This window comes from Lissotriton helveticus, chromosome 6 (assembly GCF_964261635.1).
Source record: "Lissotriton helveticus chromosome 6, aLisHel1.1, whole genome shotgun sequence".
Lineage (NCBI taxonomy): Eukaryota > Metazoa > Chordata > Amphibia > Caudata > Salamandridae > Lissotriton > Lissotriton helveticus.
The window spans coordinates 292,626,915-292,645,542 of record NC_136067.1 but is presented as its reverse complement, the minus strand read 5'-3'; the positions used below and the strand labels follow the sequence as shown (position 1 = coordinate 292,645,542).

At 49.4% G+C, this 18,628-nt stretch overlaps 1 protein-coding gene across 3 annotated transcripts in view; it reads right to left on the bottom strand.

Moving 5' to 3' along the window:
• The window catches only part of PUM2 (pumilio RNA binding family member 2), an 893,995-nt gene that overhangs the window by 763,136 nt on the left and 112,231 nt on the right, over window positions 1-18,628 (bottom strand). For all 3 annotated transcript variants that reach the window (XM_078647736.1, XM_078647737.1, XM_078647738.1), the window contains one exon: window positions 5,434-5,701. In XM_078647736.1, the coding sequence (XP_078503862.1) occupies window positions 5,434-5,701 (268 nt within the window). The remainder of the gene's footprint in view (window positions 1-5,433; window positions 5,702-18,628) is intronic.

Sequence of the window (18,628 nt, the reverse complement as noted above, 5' to 3'; positions counted from 1 at the left end):
GAGGTCAGACTTGTGTCTGTGGTGGTAGCATCCATTTTGTGATGCTGAGGCTCGAGTTAACTTTAACCGGGGTTTACAGTTACAGACATGTCGTGTCCCTCTAGAAGGGTGGAATGCTAACCCCGTCGCCAGAATTGGCGAGGGGTTAGTATTCCAATTCGTATGACACCTTACTCGACATGTTTTGATAATGCTATGCCCAAGTTAGCATTTAACCGCGAGGATTATAATGCACTTAAGAGTATATGGTATAGCGTTATCATGGAACAGCTATAAGGACTTGGTTCCGCAAGCTGCAAATGGGCTCAGCTCATGCCATAGCACCATCTCACATAATTCCAAGCACTCTGCCTTCAGGATTGATAAGGCCTGCCATAGGAGTGACTGATAGGAATATGTGTGTCCATTTTAGGGTTAGATATAGGAATACTATATCTAAAGCAAAGGGTGTTTACACCACCTTGCCCCAGCTGTCGTGCAGCCAGTTGTGTCAGATTTGGGTGGCCAGCCAGGGGTGGCATAATACATGCTGCAGCCCATGGTAGGCCCTGGTTACACCTATGCCCTGGATACCTAAGGTATACTGTACAGGGACTGATAAGGTGGCCCAGTATCAATTGGTAAATGCACCTAAGGTACATGCTTGTCAATTTAGAGAGAGAACAGCTAGGCTGTGGGTCTGATTAGCAGGCCCACAGCCAGGGAAAGTCGTAAACCAGTGAAGCAAAAAGCAAAAATCTGGGGTGGCTATGGGATTGCAGACCCCACTCTCCTACATAACCCCCCCCCCAAACTTAGGGACATTAAACTAACCTTGACCAGGTGAGTCTTTTTGTTCTAAGTGGAAGTACCTGGAGAGACCATCTGCATTACCATGGTCAGTCCCTGGGCGGTGCTCCACTGTAAAGTCCATCCCCTGTAGGGAAATGGACCACCTAAGAAGTTTGGGGTTTTCACCCTTCATTTGATTTAGCCATAAGAGGGGGGCTTATGGTCGGTCTGAATCTTGAAGTGAGTACCAAACAAGTATGGCCTCAACTTCTTCAGGGCCCAAACCACAGCAAAGGCCTCCCTCTCAATAGCTGACCAACGTTTCTCTCTAGGGGTCAGCCTTCTACTTATAAAACAATGGGCTGGTCATGACCATCAATATTCAGCTGAGATAGAACAGCTCCCACACCCAACTCAGAAGCATCTGTTTGGACAATGAAAGGTTTGGAGTAGTCTGGACTCTTGAGAATAGGTGCAGTGCACATGGCCTGCTTTAGGTCATCGAATGCCTTCTGACAGCTAACTGTCCACTGAACTTTCTTTGGCATTTTCTTACTTGTCAGGTCATTAAGTGGAGTCACAATTGTTCCATAATTTCTGACAAATTTCCTGTAATAACCAGACAGGCCCAAGAAAGCTCTGACCTGTGTCTGGGTGGTTGGAGAAGCCCAGTCCTTTATGGCCTGTATCTTGCTCTCCAGAGGTTGAACTTGGCCTCCACCTACAAGGTGGCCCAAGTACACAACTTGACTCTGCCCTATCTGGCACTTAGTAGCCTTGATAGTGAGGCCTGCCTTTTGCAGGGCCTCTAAAACTTTCCTCAGGTGGATCAGGTGATCCTCCCAGGTGGAGCTAAAGACAGCAATATCATCTAGATATGCTGCACAAAAGTCATCCAACCCAGTGAGAACTTGGTTCACCAACCTTTGAAAAGTGGCAGGGGCATTTTTCAAACCAAAGGGTATCACCACAAATTGGTAATGACCTCCTGGGGTAGAAAATGCTGTCTTGGCCTTGGCATCCTCAGCTAACCTGATTTGCCAATAACCAGCTGTCAGGTCAAATGTACTCAAGAACTTGGCAGAAGCCAATCTGTCAATGAGTTCATCTGCTCTTGGTATTGGATGGGCATCTGTCTTAGTGACAGCATTGAGACCCCTGTAGTCTACGCAAAACCTCATCTCTCTCCTACCATCCTGGGTGTGAGGTTTAGGCACTAGAACTACAGGACTAGCCCAAGGGCTCTCTGAGGGTTCAATGACTCCCAATTCCAACATCTTTTGTACTTCAGTTTTTATGCAGTCCCTGACGTGGTCAGGTTGCCTGTAGATTTTACTCTTTATAGGCAGACTGTCTCCAGTGTCCACCTCATGTGTGCACCAGTTTGTCTGACTGGGGGTCAGAGAAAACATTTGTCTGAAGGATTGAAGGACTTGCTTACAATCCTTTTGCTGATGCTCAGAGAGGCACTCTCTTCCTCCTGTCCCTCATCTGTGGCCATGAGCAAGCCCATGTCCTCCCTGTCAACAAATGCTTTGAGCCTATTCACATGAAGTACTCTGTGAGGGCTCCTGGGAGTTCCCATGTCCACCAAATAGGTGACTTCTCCCTTTTGCTCAATGATGATGTGGGGTCCAGACCATTTGTCTTGGAGAGCTGCTGGGGCCACTGGCTCCAACACCCACACCTTCTGTCCTGCATGGTAAACAGTTAGGACAGCCTTTTGGTCATGCCAAGCTTTTTGAAGTTCTTGGCTGGCCTCCGGGTTTTTAGATGCCTTCTCCATGTACTCTGCCATCCTGGAGCGGAGACCAAGTACATAGTCCACTATGTCAAGTTTAGGCTTTTTGAGAGGTAACTCCCATCCTTCCTTCACAAGACATAGGAGTCCTCTTACAGGATGCCCAAACAAAAGCTCAAAAGGGCTGTAACCAACCCCCTTCTGTGGGACCTCTCTGTAAGCAAACAGAAGGCAGGGTAAAAGGATGTCCCATCTTCGCCTAAGCTTCTCAGGTAACCCTTTCATCATCCCTTTGAGGGTCTTGTTGAACCTTTCAACAAGCCCATTGCATTGTGGGTGATAGGGTGTGGTGAATTTGTAATTGACACCACAGTCCTTCCACATAGCAGTCAAGTATCCTGACATGAAGTTTGCACCTCTGTCAGAGATCACCTCCTTAGGGAACCCCACTCTGGAGAAAACTCCAACCAGGGCCCTTGCCACAACAGGAGCTGCAGAGGTTCTAAGGGGAATAGCTTCTGGATACCTGGTGGCATGATCCACTACCACCAGTATAAATCTGTGCCCAGATGCTGTTGGGGGGTCCATTGGTCCAACAATGTCAATCCCCACTCTCTCAAAGGGAACCCCCACCACAGGTAGTGGTATAAGGGGGGCCTTTGTTGTGCCACCTGATTTGCCACTGGCTTGGCAGGTGATACATGAACAACAAAAGTCCTTAGTGTCATGTGAGGCCAGTGAAAGTGTGGGGCAAGCCTGTCCCAAGTCTTGTTCTGGCCTAAGTGACCTGCAAGGGGAATCTCATGGGCTAAGGTGAGAAGGAAACCTCTCAGAGACAAGGGGATGACCAGCCTCCTGGTAGCACCAGGCTTGGGGTCTCTTGCCTCAGAGTATAGGAGTCCATCGTCCCAATATACCTTATGGGCACCTGTAGCATTCCCTGCAGCCTCAGCAGCAGCCTGCTGTCTGAGGGGTTCAAGAGATGGGCAGTCTAATTGTGCCTGCCTCAAGTCTGCCCTGGAAGATCCCCCTGTCCCAAGAAACTCAACCTGTTCGGACTCAAGCTCTTCTAGGACAGTTCCTTCTGGGGTCTTGGGATCAGTCTCCTGAGAGAGCTGATCCTCCACCTGAGGCAGGGGGGAAGAGTCAACCTTACCCCTACTGCTCTTTCTCTTGGTTAGTGTCTGGTCCATTCTTCCAGGATCCAGCACTAGTTCAGCTGGGTATTTCTTGGCCTGTGACCTAGTCACAGCAAGGACATGTGCTGACAAACCTAACATTTCCACATGAGTCCTATACTCATCATAGGTGCAGGTTGGGAGCGGCGCCCTTCTGCACTCTGGCCCTTGGGACTGTTGTGCATGGGGTGTTGTCTTTTGGCTGGCCCTGTCACCCTACTCATGCCTTTTTGTGTGTTTTGTAGAATCAATATTAATGATAATATAATGTTCTGATTTGTTACCTTTGCATCAAATTGTAAAGCGCTCTGATATCCTTCGAAGTCAAGTTTGCGCTATATAAAACTTTATAAATAAAATAAATAAATAAATAAATAAATAAAATAATATATGGCTCTCCAAATAGAAGATCTGTTAGAGTACAAAAAAATGTAAAGAGATGAAAAGGAAAGCAGTAAGTCTGAATGCCAAAACTTAAAGTATTACCGTGGATTTTGTTTACCGTGTAAAGCGCTCCGCCAATTTCCACAATTAGAACCTGTCCCTTTAAAGCAGTGGTCTTCAATAATTTTTATGCTGCACCCCCCAGTAAAGAAATAAAATTCAGTGGGCCCCCCACAGATTTTTCACAATTGTTCTATTAAAACTGGCAATGTTTCAATATGTCTCGACTTATTTAATCACTAAACACGAGGCATATTTAAACATTGCATATTGAATTCTGTAACCACTTTCCCCAGCTAGGATTTAACTGACAAAAGAAGCTAGTGATGGCCCATTACAGAGTTGCTTACTGTCGCTCACTTTTCCCCACGGCATAAAACAAAGCATTGCTATCAGCATAATGCTTCGTTTGGACTGAGCCTAGCACCCCGATCAGTTAAAAAAGCAAATGCGGAGGATGGTACGTTTCTATTTGTTTGACAGTTCAACTGACCAAGTTTAGGTTTTAAAAAAAACGCAAAGTGGGCATTACAAAGTATTTTCTTTTTCCAACTATTTTAGTACTTGAGGGTCCTTCACATATGGTGGCCTATTCTACATTCTGAATATAAAGGAATACTTCATGAAGCAGCTGACCTTGCTTCTGGATCAAGCCAGTGTTTGGGAAGCATTTAAATCTATGTTTAGAAAAATAAATGTCACAAAGAGATTACAGAATTTTGAAACTTCAAAACAGAAATCTCTGTGTAACACTAAGACTAATAAAGACAGTGTGCAAAACAACACAATACAAATTATCTCCACAACATATAGTCAGTATTTGAAAGAAAATGATCTTCAGGGAAGTTTACAAAAGTATTTATGAACATGTAATCATTTGAGTAGTCAAAAAACATTATACTTTGCCGGGTTGTCAGTGAATTTGATATATGCCAAGAGGTGAGAGTTGAAGTTAGTATCGATCAACAGTAAACGTTTTACAAATGCTAAGTGCCAGTGTGTTTCTTAGTTGCTTGTTTGATATTTGGCACTAGGTCTTTTAAATCATACTATATAACATAGATTTAAAAAACATCTATATAAAGACTTTGTTTGAAATAACTTCAAAAATGTGTACTTGTACAAGGTTCATGTTACCTGGCAAGTATATAAATTGAACATGACTGAACCTGTTCATCTGAAATTGTCCTGTGCTACTAAGTAGTATACACATTGAATCTTTCGTAGCAGAACCTAGGGTATAGAACCTAAGCATTTATCAGCAAAGACATCAATATTAATAAAATGAAGGGCACAAACCTGCTGTTGGGAACTGTAGTCAAAAAGTCCCACAGTGGTCCCTGAAGAGTCCATTTGTACCTGATTGCCAGGGTAATCAAACTGCAAAGATTCCAGACCTTGTTCCAGTCCATCCAAATTCTGAGATTCAGGGTTTGAGAATTCTTCCATTAGAGGCTTGTTGGCAGCAGGGTTTGGAAGATGCCCCAAGCATTCTGTGCTGTTTGGGTTAGGGACCAGTCGTTCAGTTACTTCTGTTGGTGATGCTTGGCGGCTTCCCGGAGTGCGACTTATATAAAAAGTAAACAATGAAGCACATTACTGACCTTCAAAAGATGGTGGTACAATCATAATGTATTACAGGAAATAAAACAGCATCACACAGTTTAAACACAAAGGAACTTGCTAATTGAAGTTTACACACCCTCCATCTATCAGAGGTTAATTCCACACATATACCATCATGTGATGTTGCCACAGGTATAGAGGGACAATAAACCTGACAAAAATGATACAAAGAGACACCCTTTATGTGCATATATAACACATTCTCCATCACGGCTAGCTTTCTCATCTTTATTAGCATTATGAAGTCAATGACGGTTGGGAGATTCTGCAACACTCAGAAATATTGTAACTTGTAAACACTTCCTGTAAGGTTCTTTATATTTGATAAGAAGCAATCTGGTATTAATTTGGCCTTGCCGAGCTTTGGCCGACTGTGGAGCCTGAAGTCATAATTCTAAGAACTCCATTGCTGATCAGGTTCTGAGTTGCCCTGTGACATTATGTTTTTGGTACAGTGTTCTAGCCTGTCTGGCTGGGTGGCACTGACCTGATCAATGAGCAGTGGGTTTCTAGGTAGCTGGCTCTTTATATAGTACACCAGGGGTGTGCAATGTAATAAAATATCTACTTGTCTATGGGACAGGTTGCTTCATAAAACAAGCATTGGCATAGCCAATAGGGCTCGCCTTTGGGACCTTATAAGTGTTTTGTAATCCAGCACAATATCCTTGGTGCAACATCAAGTACTGCATGGCTAAACAATTATAAGGTACTAAAGGCGAGACCTATTGGCTATGCCAATGCTGGTTACTTTTGGAATAGAACCTCACCCTCCCAGCTCATATGTTGAGGTGCGGATGGAGAATATAGAACGCTGTAGGGAGGGATAGATAGCCCTGTCCAAGTGGGTTAACATTTTAATGATCTATAAATCCCCCTCCCTTTCTTTTCAAGAATGTAAATGGAATCTCTGAAAGCTACGAATGTCTCCTGGTTTCCCTTAGCTCGCCACTTTATCTGGCACTCTGAAGTGGCACCAGCTTCATGTAACGGTTCCAACCCACCAGTAAATAAACAAATTCCCTTTGTGGGCCACTTACACCCTCAATAATCTCACTCCTGCTTAGGTAATAATAAGCACACCACAGTGATGGATGCTACGAACACACTGAAAGTGAGCCATCTCTTGACTTTGCAAGTGATTGTTAATTCTAGACTATAACATGAAACGGACAGCCGGGAAAGGGTGTATTGCATTTGTTAGTGTAGTGATAATATTGTTGGTCTTGTGTATAGCGGTAAGAGTCTGTGTCACTGTAGAACATGGCAGAACACTTTGCTCCTTGGTATATGTGCCCAAGAAACCAGAGAACGAAGTAGGTCACTGTGCAATCAGCATGCCACGTAAGAGTACGTGTGGCTTTGTATCTCAGTGGCCATCATCTGCTGACTAAAAGTACATGTCCTGTATTGGGCATCTAGCAGTCATAAAAATCTAGATATTCCGAATGCCACCCTCTGTGGGAAACATACAGAACTCAAATGAGTGGGAGTATGCAACATTTGACTGCCATTACGTCTTGGCCCAATATTGTTCTAAAAACAATGAGTAAAGCGGTTTAATTCTTCTTGGATTGCAGCTTACAACACCACACCAATTGATAATGTAGAATTTCGCACTGTTGGACTTGATAACATATGTTCAGAGATGCCTTTATTTTTGCTGTTTTTCCCCTCGCACCAAACATTTGTGGTTTTGGCACTATATAAGGCGTGCTATTTCTTCTAGAAGAGTATCTGTAGAAGTGTGTAGTAGTCTTACAGAAATGTTGTAGTTGTGTGAGACTAATATCAATCAAAACTTTATTTAGATGATATATAACAACCTGCCCTGAAGCGAGATGGTTATCAAGGAGCTCCGCCCCCACCCTCCTCTCAAATAAACATTTTTAGGTCGAGCCTATCCCATTCCGCAGGAATGGATAGGGGAGAATTTTTGTGGCCAAAATAGGTTCTCAAACCAACGGCTGGATTTCCAACAGTTCACGTGAAGACAAGCACGTGCATTTGCCCACATAAAAGCAATCAGCCTCCCTCCTACAGGCTTCCCCAGCGTGCGCAGAGCGCGCTGGCCTCACTTCTCCTCCCCCCTAATTGCTTTTTACATTATTCTAAAAGTGGATGCCTGGCGCAGGAGACTTCTTAAAGACCAAAGCTTGCATCCTTTCATCTTGAGCCGTAAAGGATGGTAAAGTATCTTCCCGGGTTTAATTAGCTCTCCGAGTCCGCCTGTTTTCCTGCTGCCCCCTCTCATCAGAGCTTCTGCTGTGACACTCTCCAGATCTTCGTCTTGGGCGTATCAGCCCATGCTCAGCAGGGCATCCCAGGAGGCAGACCAGCTGGCATTCATTCCCACTGCTCCTGGGAGCAGGACTTCTGGAAAAAGTTACCATTTGTTTATTTGTTTATCTTCATCTGAATGCCCTATCCCCACCCCACTCCCAAAATGAACCATCTGTCGGCCCTGACTCCAGCCCTGCAAATGGATGCATCCCCCCTCATCCTTCCCTGATGCTACAGTCCCTCTCATCTCTCAGTAAACCCTGACAGGTCCGCCCCATCCCCAGCCCCCAAGCTCAAAATAAGGCATCCCTAACCCCCTCCTCACCAACAGCTCCGAGCAACTCCGGACGGCTCTGCCATCTGCCGTGGATGGACGTGTCAGCACGTCTGTTCACGCGGGGTAGGCGCGCACACTTCCTCTATACAAACCAGACCTTCCTCAGTGGCCAACACTGGTGCTAAACCATATCTACCTCAGTGCCTAAAATTGGCACTGGAGTCAGTCGTAAAAAACACAGGGGAATATTTATCATAGGTTTTACGTCTCCACACTCTCCACACTCTCCACCCCATCTTCCCCTCTCTCCTCTACCCCCCATCTTGTCCCTCTCCTCTACCCCCCATCTTGTCCCTCTATCCTCTACCCCCCCATCTTGTCCCTCTATCCTCTCCCCCCCATCTTGTCCCTCTATCCTCCCTCTCCCCACACTCTCCTCTCCCCACACTCTCCCCTCCCCACACTCTCCTCCCCCACTCTCTCCCTCTCCCCACACTTCCCCTCCCCCTCCCCACACTCTCCCCTCCCCACACTCTCCCCTCCCCCTCCCCACACTCTCCTCTCCCCACACTCTCCCCTCCCCCTCCCCCACACTCTCCCTCCTCTCCCACACTCTCCCTCCCCTCTCCCCCACTCTCCCCACACTCTCCCCTCCCCACACTCCCCACACTCTCCCTCCCCACACTCTCCCCTCCCCACACTCTCCCCACACTCTCCCCTCCCCCCACACTCTCCCCACACTCTCCCTCCTCCCCCCACACTCTCCCCACACTCTCCCTCCTCCCCCCACACTCTCCCTCCTCCCCCCACACTCTCCCTCCTCCCCCACACTCTCCCTCCTCCCCCCACACTCTCCCTCCTCCCCCCACACTCTCCCTCCTCCCCCCACACTCTCCCTCCTCCCCCCACACTCTCCCTCCTCCCCCCACACTCTCCCTCCTCCCCCCACACTCTCCCTCCTCTCCCCACACTCTCCCTCCTCTCCCCACACTCTCCCTCCTCTCCCCACACTCTCCCTCCTCTCCCCACACTCTCCCTCCTCTCCCCACACTCTCCCTCCTCTCCCCACACTCTCCCTCCTCTCCCCACACACACTCTCCACTCCCCACACCCCACACTCCCCACACTCTCCACACTCTCCACACTCTCCACACTCTCCACACTCTCCACACTCTCCACACTCTCCACACTCTCCCCCCATCTCCTCTACCCCCCCCCCATCTTCCCCCTCTCTCCTAACTCCCCCTCTCCCCTCCCTAGTCCCTCTATCCTCACTCTCCCCACACTCTCCTCTACCCACACTCTCCTCTACCCCCCCATGTTCCCCCCTCTCCTAACTCCCCCTCTCCCCTCCCTCTCTCCAGTCCCTCTACCCACACTCTCCTCTCCCCACGCTCCTCTCCCCACCCTCTCCCCCACACTCTCCTCTCCCCCACACTCTCCTCTCCCCCACACTCTCCTCTCCCCCACACTCTCCTCTCCCCCACACTCTCCTCTCCCCCACACTCTCCTCTCCCCCACGCTCTCCTCTCCCCCACGCTCTCCTCTCCCCCACGCTCTCCTCTCCCCCACGCTCTCCTCTCCCCCACGCTCTCCTCTCCCCCACGCTCTCCTCTCCCCCACGCTCTCCTCTCCCCCACGCTCTCCTCTCCCCCACGCTCTCCTCTCCCCACGCTCTCCTCTCCCCACGCTCTCCTCTCCCCACGCTCTCCTCTCCCCACGCTCTCCTCTCCCCACGCTCTCCTCTCCCCACGCTCTCCTCTCCCCACGCTCTCCTCTCCCCACGCTCTCCTCTCCCCACGCTCTCCTCTCCCCACGCTCTCCTCTCCCCACGCTCTCCTCTCCCCACGCTCTCCTCTCCCCACGCTCTCCTCTCCCCACGCTCTCCTCTCCCCACGCGCTCCTCTCCCCACGCTCCTCTCCCCACGCTCTCCTCTCCCCACGCTCTCCTCTCCCCCACGCTCCTCTCCCCACGCTCTCCTCTCCCCCCCTCTCTCTCTCCCCCACGCTCTCCTCTCCCCCACGCTCTCCTCTCCCCCACGCTCTCCTCTCCCCACGCTCTCCTCTCCCCCACGCTCTCCTCTCCCCCACGCTCTCCTCTCCCCCACGCTCTCCTCTCCCCCACGCTCTCCTCTCCCCACGCTCTCCTCCCCCCACGCTCTCCTCTCCCCCACGCTCTCCTCTCCCCCACGCTCTCCTCTCCCCCACGCTCTCCTCTCCCCCACGCTCTCCTCTCCCCCACGCTCTCCTCTCCCCCACGCTCTCCTCTCCCCCACGCTCTCCTCTCCCCCACGCTCTCCTCTCCCCCACGCTCTCCTCTCCCCCACGCTCTCCTCTCCCCCACGCTCTCCTCTCCCCCACGCTCTCCTCTCCCCCACGCTCTCCTCTCCCCCACGCTCTCCTCTCCCCCACGCTCTCCTCTCCCCCACGCGCTCCCCTCCCCACGCGCTCCCCTCCCACGCGCTCCCCTCCCACACTCTCCCCTCCCCACACTCTCTCCCCACACTCTCTCCCCACACTCTCTCCCCACACTCTCTCCCCACACTCTCTCCCCACACTCTCTCCCCACACTCTCTCCCCACACTCTCTCCCCACGCTCTCTCCCCACGCTCTCTCCCCACGCTCTCTCCCCACGCTCTCTCCCCACGCTCTCTCCCCACTCTCTCCCCACGCTCCCCACACGCTCCCCTCCCCACACGCTCCCCTCCCCACACGCTCCCCTCCCCACACTCTCTCCCCACACACTTTCCCCACACTCTCCCCACACTCTCTCCACACTCCCTCCCCACGCTCCCCACACTCTCCTCTCCCCACACTCTCCTCTCCCCACACTCTCCCCTCCCCACACTCTCCCCTCCCCACACTCTCCCCTCCCCACACTCTCCCCTCCCCACACTCTCCCCTCCCCACACTCTCCCCTCCCCACACTCTCCCCTCCCCACACTCTCCCCTCCCCACACTCTCTCCCCACGCTCCCCACACTCTCCCCTCCCCACACTCTCCCCTCCCCACACTCCCTCCCCACACTCCCTCCCCACGCTCTCCCCACACTCTCCCCACGCTCCCCACACTCTCCCCTCCCCACACTCTCCCCTCCCCACACTCTCCCCTCCCCACACTCCCTCCCCACACTCCCTCCCCACACTCCCTCCCCACACTCCCTCCCCACACTCCCTCCCCACACTCCCTCCCCACACTCCCTCCCCACACTCCCTCCCCACACTCCCTCCCCACACTCTCTCCCCACACTCTCTCCCCACACTCTCTCCCCACACTCTCTCCCCACGCTCTCTCCCCACGCTCTCTCCACGCTCTCCCCACGCTCCCCACACGCTCCCCTCCCCACACTCTCTCCCCACACACTCTCCCCACACTCTCCCCACACTCTCCCCACACTCTCTCCCCACGCTCCCCACACTCTCCCCTCCCCACACTCTCCCCTCCCCACACTCCCTCCCCACGCTCCCCACACTCTCCCCACACTCTCCTCTCCCCACACTCTCCTCTCCCCACACTCTCCCCTCCCCACACTCTCCCCTCCCCACACTCTCCCCTCCCCACACTCTCCCCTCCCCACACTCTCCCCTCCCCACACTCTCTCCCCACGCTCCCCACACTCTCCCCTCTCCACACTCTTCCCTCCCCACACTCCCTCCCCACGCTCTCCCCACACTCCCTCCCCACGCTCTCCCCACACTCTCCCCACACTCTCCCCTCCCCACACTCTCTCCCCACGCTCCCCACACTCTCCCCTCTCCACACTCTTCCCTCCCCACACTCCCTCCCCACGCTCTCCCCACACTCTCCCCACACTCTCCCCTCCCCACACTCTCACCTCCCCACACTCTCACCTCCCCACACTCTCACCTCCCCACACTCTCACCTCCCCACACTCTCCCCTCCCACACTCTCCCCTCCCCACACTCTCCCCTCCCCACACTCTCCCCTCCCCACACTCTCCCCTCCCCACACTCTCCCCTCCCCACACTCTCCCCTCCCCACACTCGCTCCCCACACTCGCTCCCCACACTCGCTCCCCACACTCGCTCCCCACACTCGCTCCCCACACTCGCTCCCCACACTCGCTCCCCACACGCTCTCCTCTCCCCCACGCTCTCCTCTCCCCCACGCTCTCCTCTCCCCCACGCTCTCCTCTCCCCCACGCTCTCCTCTCCCCCACGCTCTCCTCTCCCCCACGCTCTCCTCTCCCCCACGCTCTCCTCTCCCCCACGCTCTCCTCTCCCCCACGCTCTCCTCTCCCCCACGCTCTCCTCTCCCCACACGCTCCCCTCCCCACACGCTCCCCTCCCCACACGCTCCCCTCCCCACACGCTCCCCTCCCCACACTCTCCCCTCCCCACACTCTCCCCTCCCCACACTCTCCCCTCCCCACACTCTCCCCTCCCCACACTCTCCCCTCCCCACACTCTCCCCTCCCCACACTCTCCCCTCTCTCCTAAATCCCTCTCCCTTCCCTCTCTCCAGTCCCTCTATCCTCACTCTCCCCTCTCCTCACTCTTCCCTCTTTTCACTCCCCCCCTCTCCTCACCCTCCCTTCTCCTCACTCTCCCCACTCTCCAATCCCTCTCTCCGCCCTCTCTTCTCACTCCCCTCTCTCCCCTCTCCCCACTATCTATCTATCGCCCTCACTCTATCGCATCACCACAGCATCACTCAGGGGCACCACAACATCACTATGCTCCACCACAGCATCACTCGTCGCCACCACAACATCACTCAGCGCCACCACAGCATCAATCTGTGCAACAATTCAACAATAACTGGTTCAAATATGTTCTCTCAATGTTTCAAGCTTTATTACAAATGTCACAAAAAGATGTTAATATTTCACTTCTATTCTTGGATTTTCATCACAATAAAATACACTGAACATAATCTTCATAAGTTATTTACAAAAGTTTAAGCTATTGCCATTATAAATTACAATAACTTTTATTTAAGTATTAATTAATAAAAAAAATTAAAAGCCATTGTTATTTGTAATATCAATACATGTAAGTCACGTAAATACAACACATTGCATTACAAATGCTAAAAGTGTCACATTTGCCAAAATTATAACTATTGGCATTGTAAATGACAAAGCTGTAAATTTCGCTATTTTTAAAACCAACAAATAAAAAATGTGTCATTTACAATACCAATAGCTCAAACTTTCCTAATGAGAGACCTATTGCATTGCAAATGCTTGTTTTATATTTGGGGAGAGGATGTGGCCTTATGGCTAGTGCGGCCGACCTGGACGCTGGGGAACCGGGTTCGAGTCTCGGCAGGGACGCTCATCATCCTGTGATTTTGAGCAAATCACTTATCTCACCGTGCCTAACAAAAAAATTAATGTGGTCTTGTGTAACGCAACTGGTGCTCATGTACAGCGCTCTGATACCTGAAACCTTCGGGTCAAGTTTGCGCTATATAAAGCAACAGGAAAAAAAATACTAGCTATGAACCAAGAGAAAGTTGGTAAAGAGTGCGGGACATGCTAAAAACTGGACTTAAGATTTGTGCATGAGAAATAACCTTCTATCCCTACATACGATTAAAGACCAGAGCTACCTAAACGTGTGATAGTTTAAAAAAAAATTGACTATGCTTTACAAGCGTCTGCGCTATCTGCTTAGCGCTGACCTTTAAGTCTAAATTGGCATTTTCCTGTAATGCATATGGAGCGGTATCTACTAGGATAAGATTAGCTCTTTAAGTACCCAGTACCATGTGCATGCTAAAAGAAGGAAGATGCATCAGACGGCCTGCTAATCCGTTAATCGTCGACAAAGGAAGCAAACATTTCCTGATACGATAAAGGCAGTGACAGGTGAAAATAAATGGGAATTCAGCCGCCGTAAAGTGAGCAGGGCAGCAGCAACTGAGGACTGGGATAGGGCGAAGAGGGAGCATGGAACCAGGGAAGATAGACCGGCACTAGAGGAAAAGAGCTGGCGGAAGCGCCCGCGCCCCGGAATAGAATTCAATCCTCGTGGCGAGTGGTAGGCACCCCGTTTACAGAGGGCATGGATCCGTGTCCATGCCTGCTTTGGGAAATATGTAATGGAATTGCCGGATATTAAACCAGCAACAAACGTACCCTCACTGTTAATGTAGTTCAGGCTGCGAAGAGTTGATATTCAGGCAGGCTTGAGAAATAAAAGGCGTCTGTTGATGCTGCCAAGGACGTGTTGATGAGACCTTAGTTACGCATGGTTGAAGACAAGTAATCCTCGAAAATTTGTGCACTTCTTTTGGTAGCAGCACACTGGAGTGATGAGACCAGAAGCTGATATGGCGCAATGCTTGCCAACACGGTGGATTCCCAGTAGATCTCAATGCCCCCGGTTATTAAGCGTAGGCTCAGCCCTACATCTTGTAGCTGTACTCCTTCATAACAGCAACAAGTGGAATATAGTGAGCATCCATTTACATGCTCTGCCAGTTGCATGGAAGTTAAGGTGTGGATTGCGGGTTGTAAGGATATTTGGTGGTTAAGGGACAGAGGCTTATGCTTCTCATGTGAGTGTGTGCAGTGATGAAGGAATAAGGTAAAGGCAGCATGGCTAAATGGGGACTTGTTGGCCAATCATGCAACAGGAGAATGTAAACATTTCTTTTACCCATGGCAAAACATATTCACTCATCCCTTTGTGCAGTTATGTAGCGACGTGCTCACCCAAACAACTACTGACCCATTCTAACACACAAATACACACTCGTGCACACACACACATTCACTAACCCGCCCGAAATAAATAAGTACCTTAAACAAGCACGCGAGTGGTGTGCGCGCGCCACAGCGAGCGATCTGTTTGCAATTATCGCGCCTGTGTCTGTGCACGATAATTCTAAACAGATGTCACCCGTGTGGGTAACCGCAAGCAATAGGCCGTGGGCAGAGCAAAACCGGGACATGCACCCGCCTTTGCCCAATTGCGTGCTGTCTTTCTAAGAAAGACGCATGCAAAGCCCAATAGCCTGTAAGAAAAACAAAAACACACGCACATGCGTGTGGTCAGCTTGGTGAGCTTTCTGAAGCCCCTTACTAAAAGTCTCGCAAGCAGCGCATGCGCGTTGCTCTAGGCTCAACCTAAACACTCGTCTTGGAACAAAATCCACCAGTCACTTTGGTGCCATGTGGTACAGCAACAAATATGGCAACAATCTCATTATACAAGAGCTCTGATAGCTTTTCTGATTATGCCCAAGCTCATAGCATTGTAGGGTTTGAGTACTATCAATTCCTTTATTTTGCCACATTCCACAGATCTACATACTGGGGCTGGAGACAGCAGTAAGCAATAGTTGCCGATGGCTGGAATACCCTTTTGAGTCTGTGCAAACCTACTAACTTGCATGTTTTATAGGTTTACATTTGCTTCTCTCGAATATTTTCACATACAAAGAAAGGCTGGAAATTTACTCCTGACAAGGGCAGAAGTAAAACTTCTTCCAGGGTTGAGGAAAAAAGTGGTTGGTTGGAACGTGAACTTGTTATCACTTAACAGAAATTCACATGTGCAAATCTAAACATGCATATTTGCTCGTACTAAAATTCAATTCACAAATATTTTCTAGCAGTACGATTTCCTGACCTGCCTCTGTAAATTCTTGCGAATTCATGAAAGCCGTAAATCGGCACTAATACAAGGACAAATACCATAGGTGGGTGCAGTTTTGTGACTTTCTTAAAGAACTGGGGTTTTATTTAGGTCTTGTGTTAACCAAGGCCTGTACATTTTATTAAAATTCTATCTCTCTCCATCTACTGGCTAGCTTTACACTGAGTGACAGCAACCTGCCTTCAACAGGAGCATATCAGCGCGCAAAGTAATTTTTGTTCACTGCCAGGAACCTCCGTGGCAATGTGGGGTTTTTGAGACCAAAAATGTTTTTGCTTTTGCCAATGTGTGTTATAATGATGAGGACCTGGCAGCTCCCACAACAAAGTTTTACAAAAACCACATCAAAACAAAACACACATTGACAAAACTAAAAGTCTGACCACCAAAGTTATAGCTATTGGCTTGGCCGGTAATGGCTTATTCTCATGTTTACTATAATTTTATTGAAACTGGTTACAGCGATTTTCCTTGTGAATATGTTTTGGAAATACAAGCATGCATCAACACATTTTAATAAATGATCATTCAAAAAAATGGTACCAAACATTTCAAAGTAGTTTAGCAAAAAAAAATTTCCCAGTTGCATTTTTTATGAACATTTTATTTTGAAAGCAAATAACCATCAATCTAGGCTTTTAAGCTTTTGCTTATATTTGCACGGAGTCGGGGAGCATTCTGGAAGCAATATACGTTGCCTCATATTGTTAAACTTAGCAACCGTGTGTATATATTTTTATACTGGAGCCACTGTTCGTAGTGCCGTATGAACTTACATTTCCTTAGAACGCTCACCCTAATAATAAAGGATTTGTATTTATGAACCATCAATACAAGTTCGAACAGCATTAACATATAGACACAAATATTACCTTAACTGCAGACAATGCCTTTCCGTGAGCCATAATGTGGTACTGTAATCTGGCAGCCAAAGGGTTTGTGCAGCTGGGGGTTGCACCTACTTGTCCCAAGGACAAAATAAACATGAACATTTGTTGTTCATGACTCCAAACAATATGGGCGTTAGGCTATGGCAATTCCAAAGCCCTGGCATACCAAAAAGAGGTACGCTGTGTAAAGAGTCCAGGTTTCCCTCATACCTGGACAGTGGCTTGCTCTGGCAATAGCAAGGTGCTCGATCTAGGGCAGTGTGGTTGAGCAGCCATAGGCTTATCAGAGAGGAGTGTTAGACATTTGTTGCACACACAGTAAATAAATGATGCTCATAATCCAAAAGGAGATCCACACCAATTTAGAAAAGGAATATGCTACTTACCAGTATGCATCTGTTCTTGGCATGTTGGGCTGCTGACATTTATATCTGTGCATAGATCGCCGCCTAGTGTTGGGTCCGGATGATTGCACATTGTTGTCCTGGAAGAGTTTTCGAAGTATCACGAGATAGGTGGCTCCTCCCTTGGACTACAGTGCGCATGGGCATCCTCTCCATCTTCAGATTGTTTTTCGCCATTGTGGCAGAGACGGAGTGTAATACAGTAAGTGATGACCATGCCTGAGAATGATTCTGAGTGCTACAACTGCGACAGGCACCGGGGAGGAGGGCGGGCGATATAAATGTCCGCAGCCCTACATGCCAAGAACAGATGCATACTGGTAAGTAGCATATTCCGTTCGAGGCATGTGGGCTGCTGAATTTATATCTGTGCATAGAATAAATAGCAGTATCCTCCTTAGCGGCGGTTGCCCGTGCCAGCTGCAGCAGTCTGAAAAAGAGTTCTGAGAACAGCCTGACCTACAGCAGCTTGCTGTTTGGAGTGTACATCCACGCAGTAGTGTTTGGTGAATGTGTGTATGTTGTTCCATGTGGCTGCTCTACATATATCCTCTAGAAGAATGTTACCTAGGAAAGCCATGGATGCCCCTAACGTGCGTGTGGAATGCGCTCTTGGGGGAACTGTTAATGTGCGTTTAGCTTTTTGATAACAGATTTGTATGCACTTAACAATCCATCTGGCTATACCGGACTTGGAAATGGGGTTGCCTTTGTGTTGTGGAGAGAAGGCAACAAACAGTTGCTTAATTTTCCTGAAATCCTTTGTCCTGTCTATGTAATACAGGAGAGCTCTTTTAACATCTAGCGTGTGCAGTGCTCTGTCTGCCACCTACTCTGGATTTGGGAAGAAAACGGGCAGTTCTATGGTTTGGTTAATGTGGACCTGCGACACCACCTTAGGCATGAATTTGGGGTTGGTACGCAGCACCACCCGATTAGCATGAATCCGTATAAATGGCTCTTGAATAGTTAGGGCTTGAAGCTCACTAACTCTCCTTAGTGATGTGATTGCCACTAGAAAAGCCACTTTCCATGTGAGAAACTGTATCTCACAAGAGTGAAGAGGTTCAAAGGGTGGTCCCTTTAGTCTGGTGAGAACTATGTTTAGATTCCAGACAGGTGAAGGAGGGTGTTTGGGAGGAATCACTCTTTTGAGCCCTTCCATAAAAGCTTTAATGACTGGCACTCTAAAAAGAGAAAGATGCTGTCTGTTCTGAAGATAAGCTGCCATTGCGGCCAAATGTATCCTAATGGAACTATATGCCAGATTGCATCTGTATAGGTGTAACAAATAACATATAATGTTTTGCGTGGATGCATCCAGCGGATTTATGTCATTATGAGAACAGTAAATGGCAAATCGCTTCCATTTGGCCGCATAGC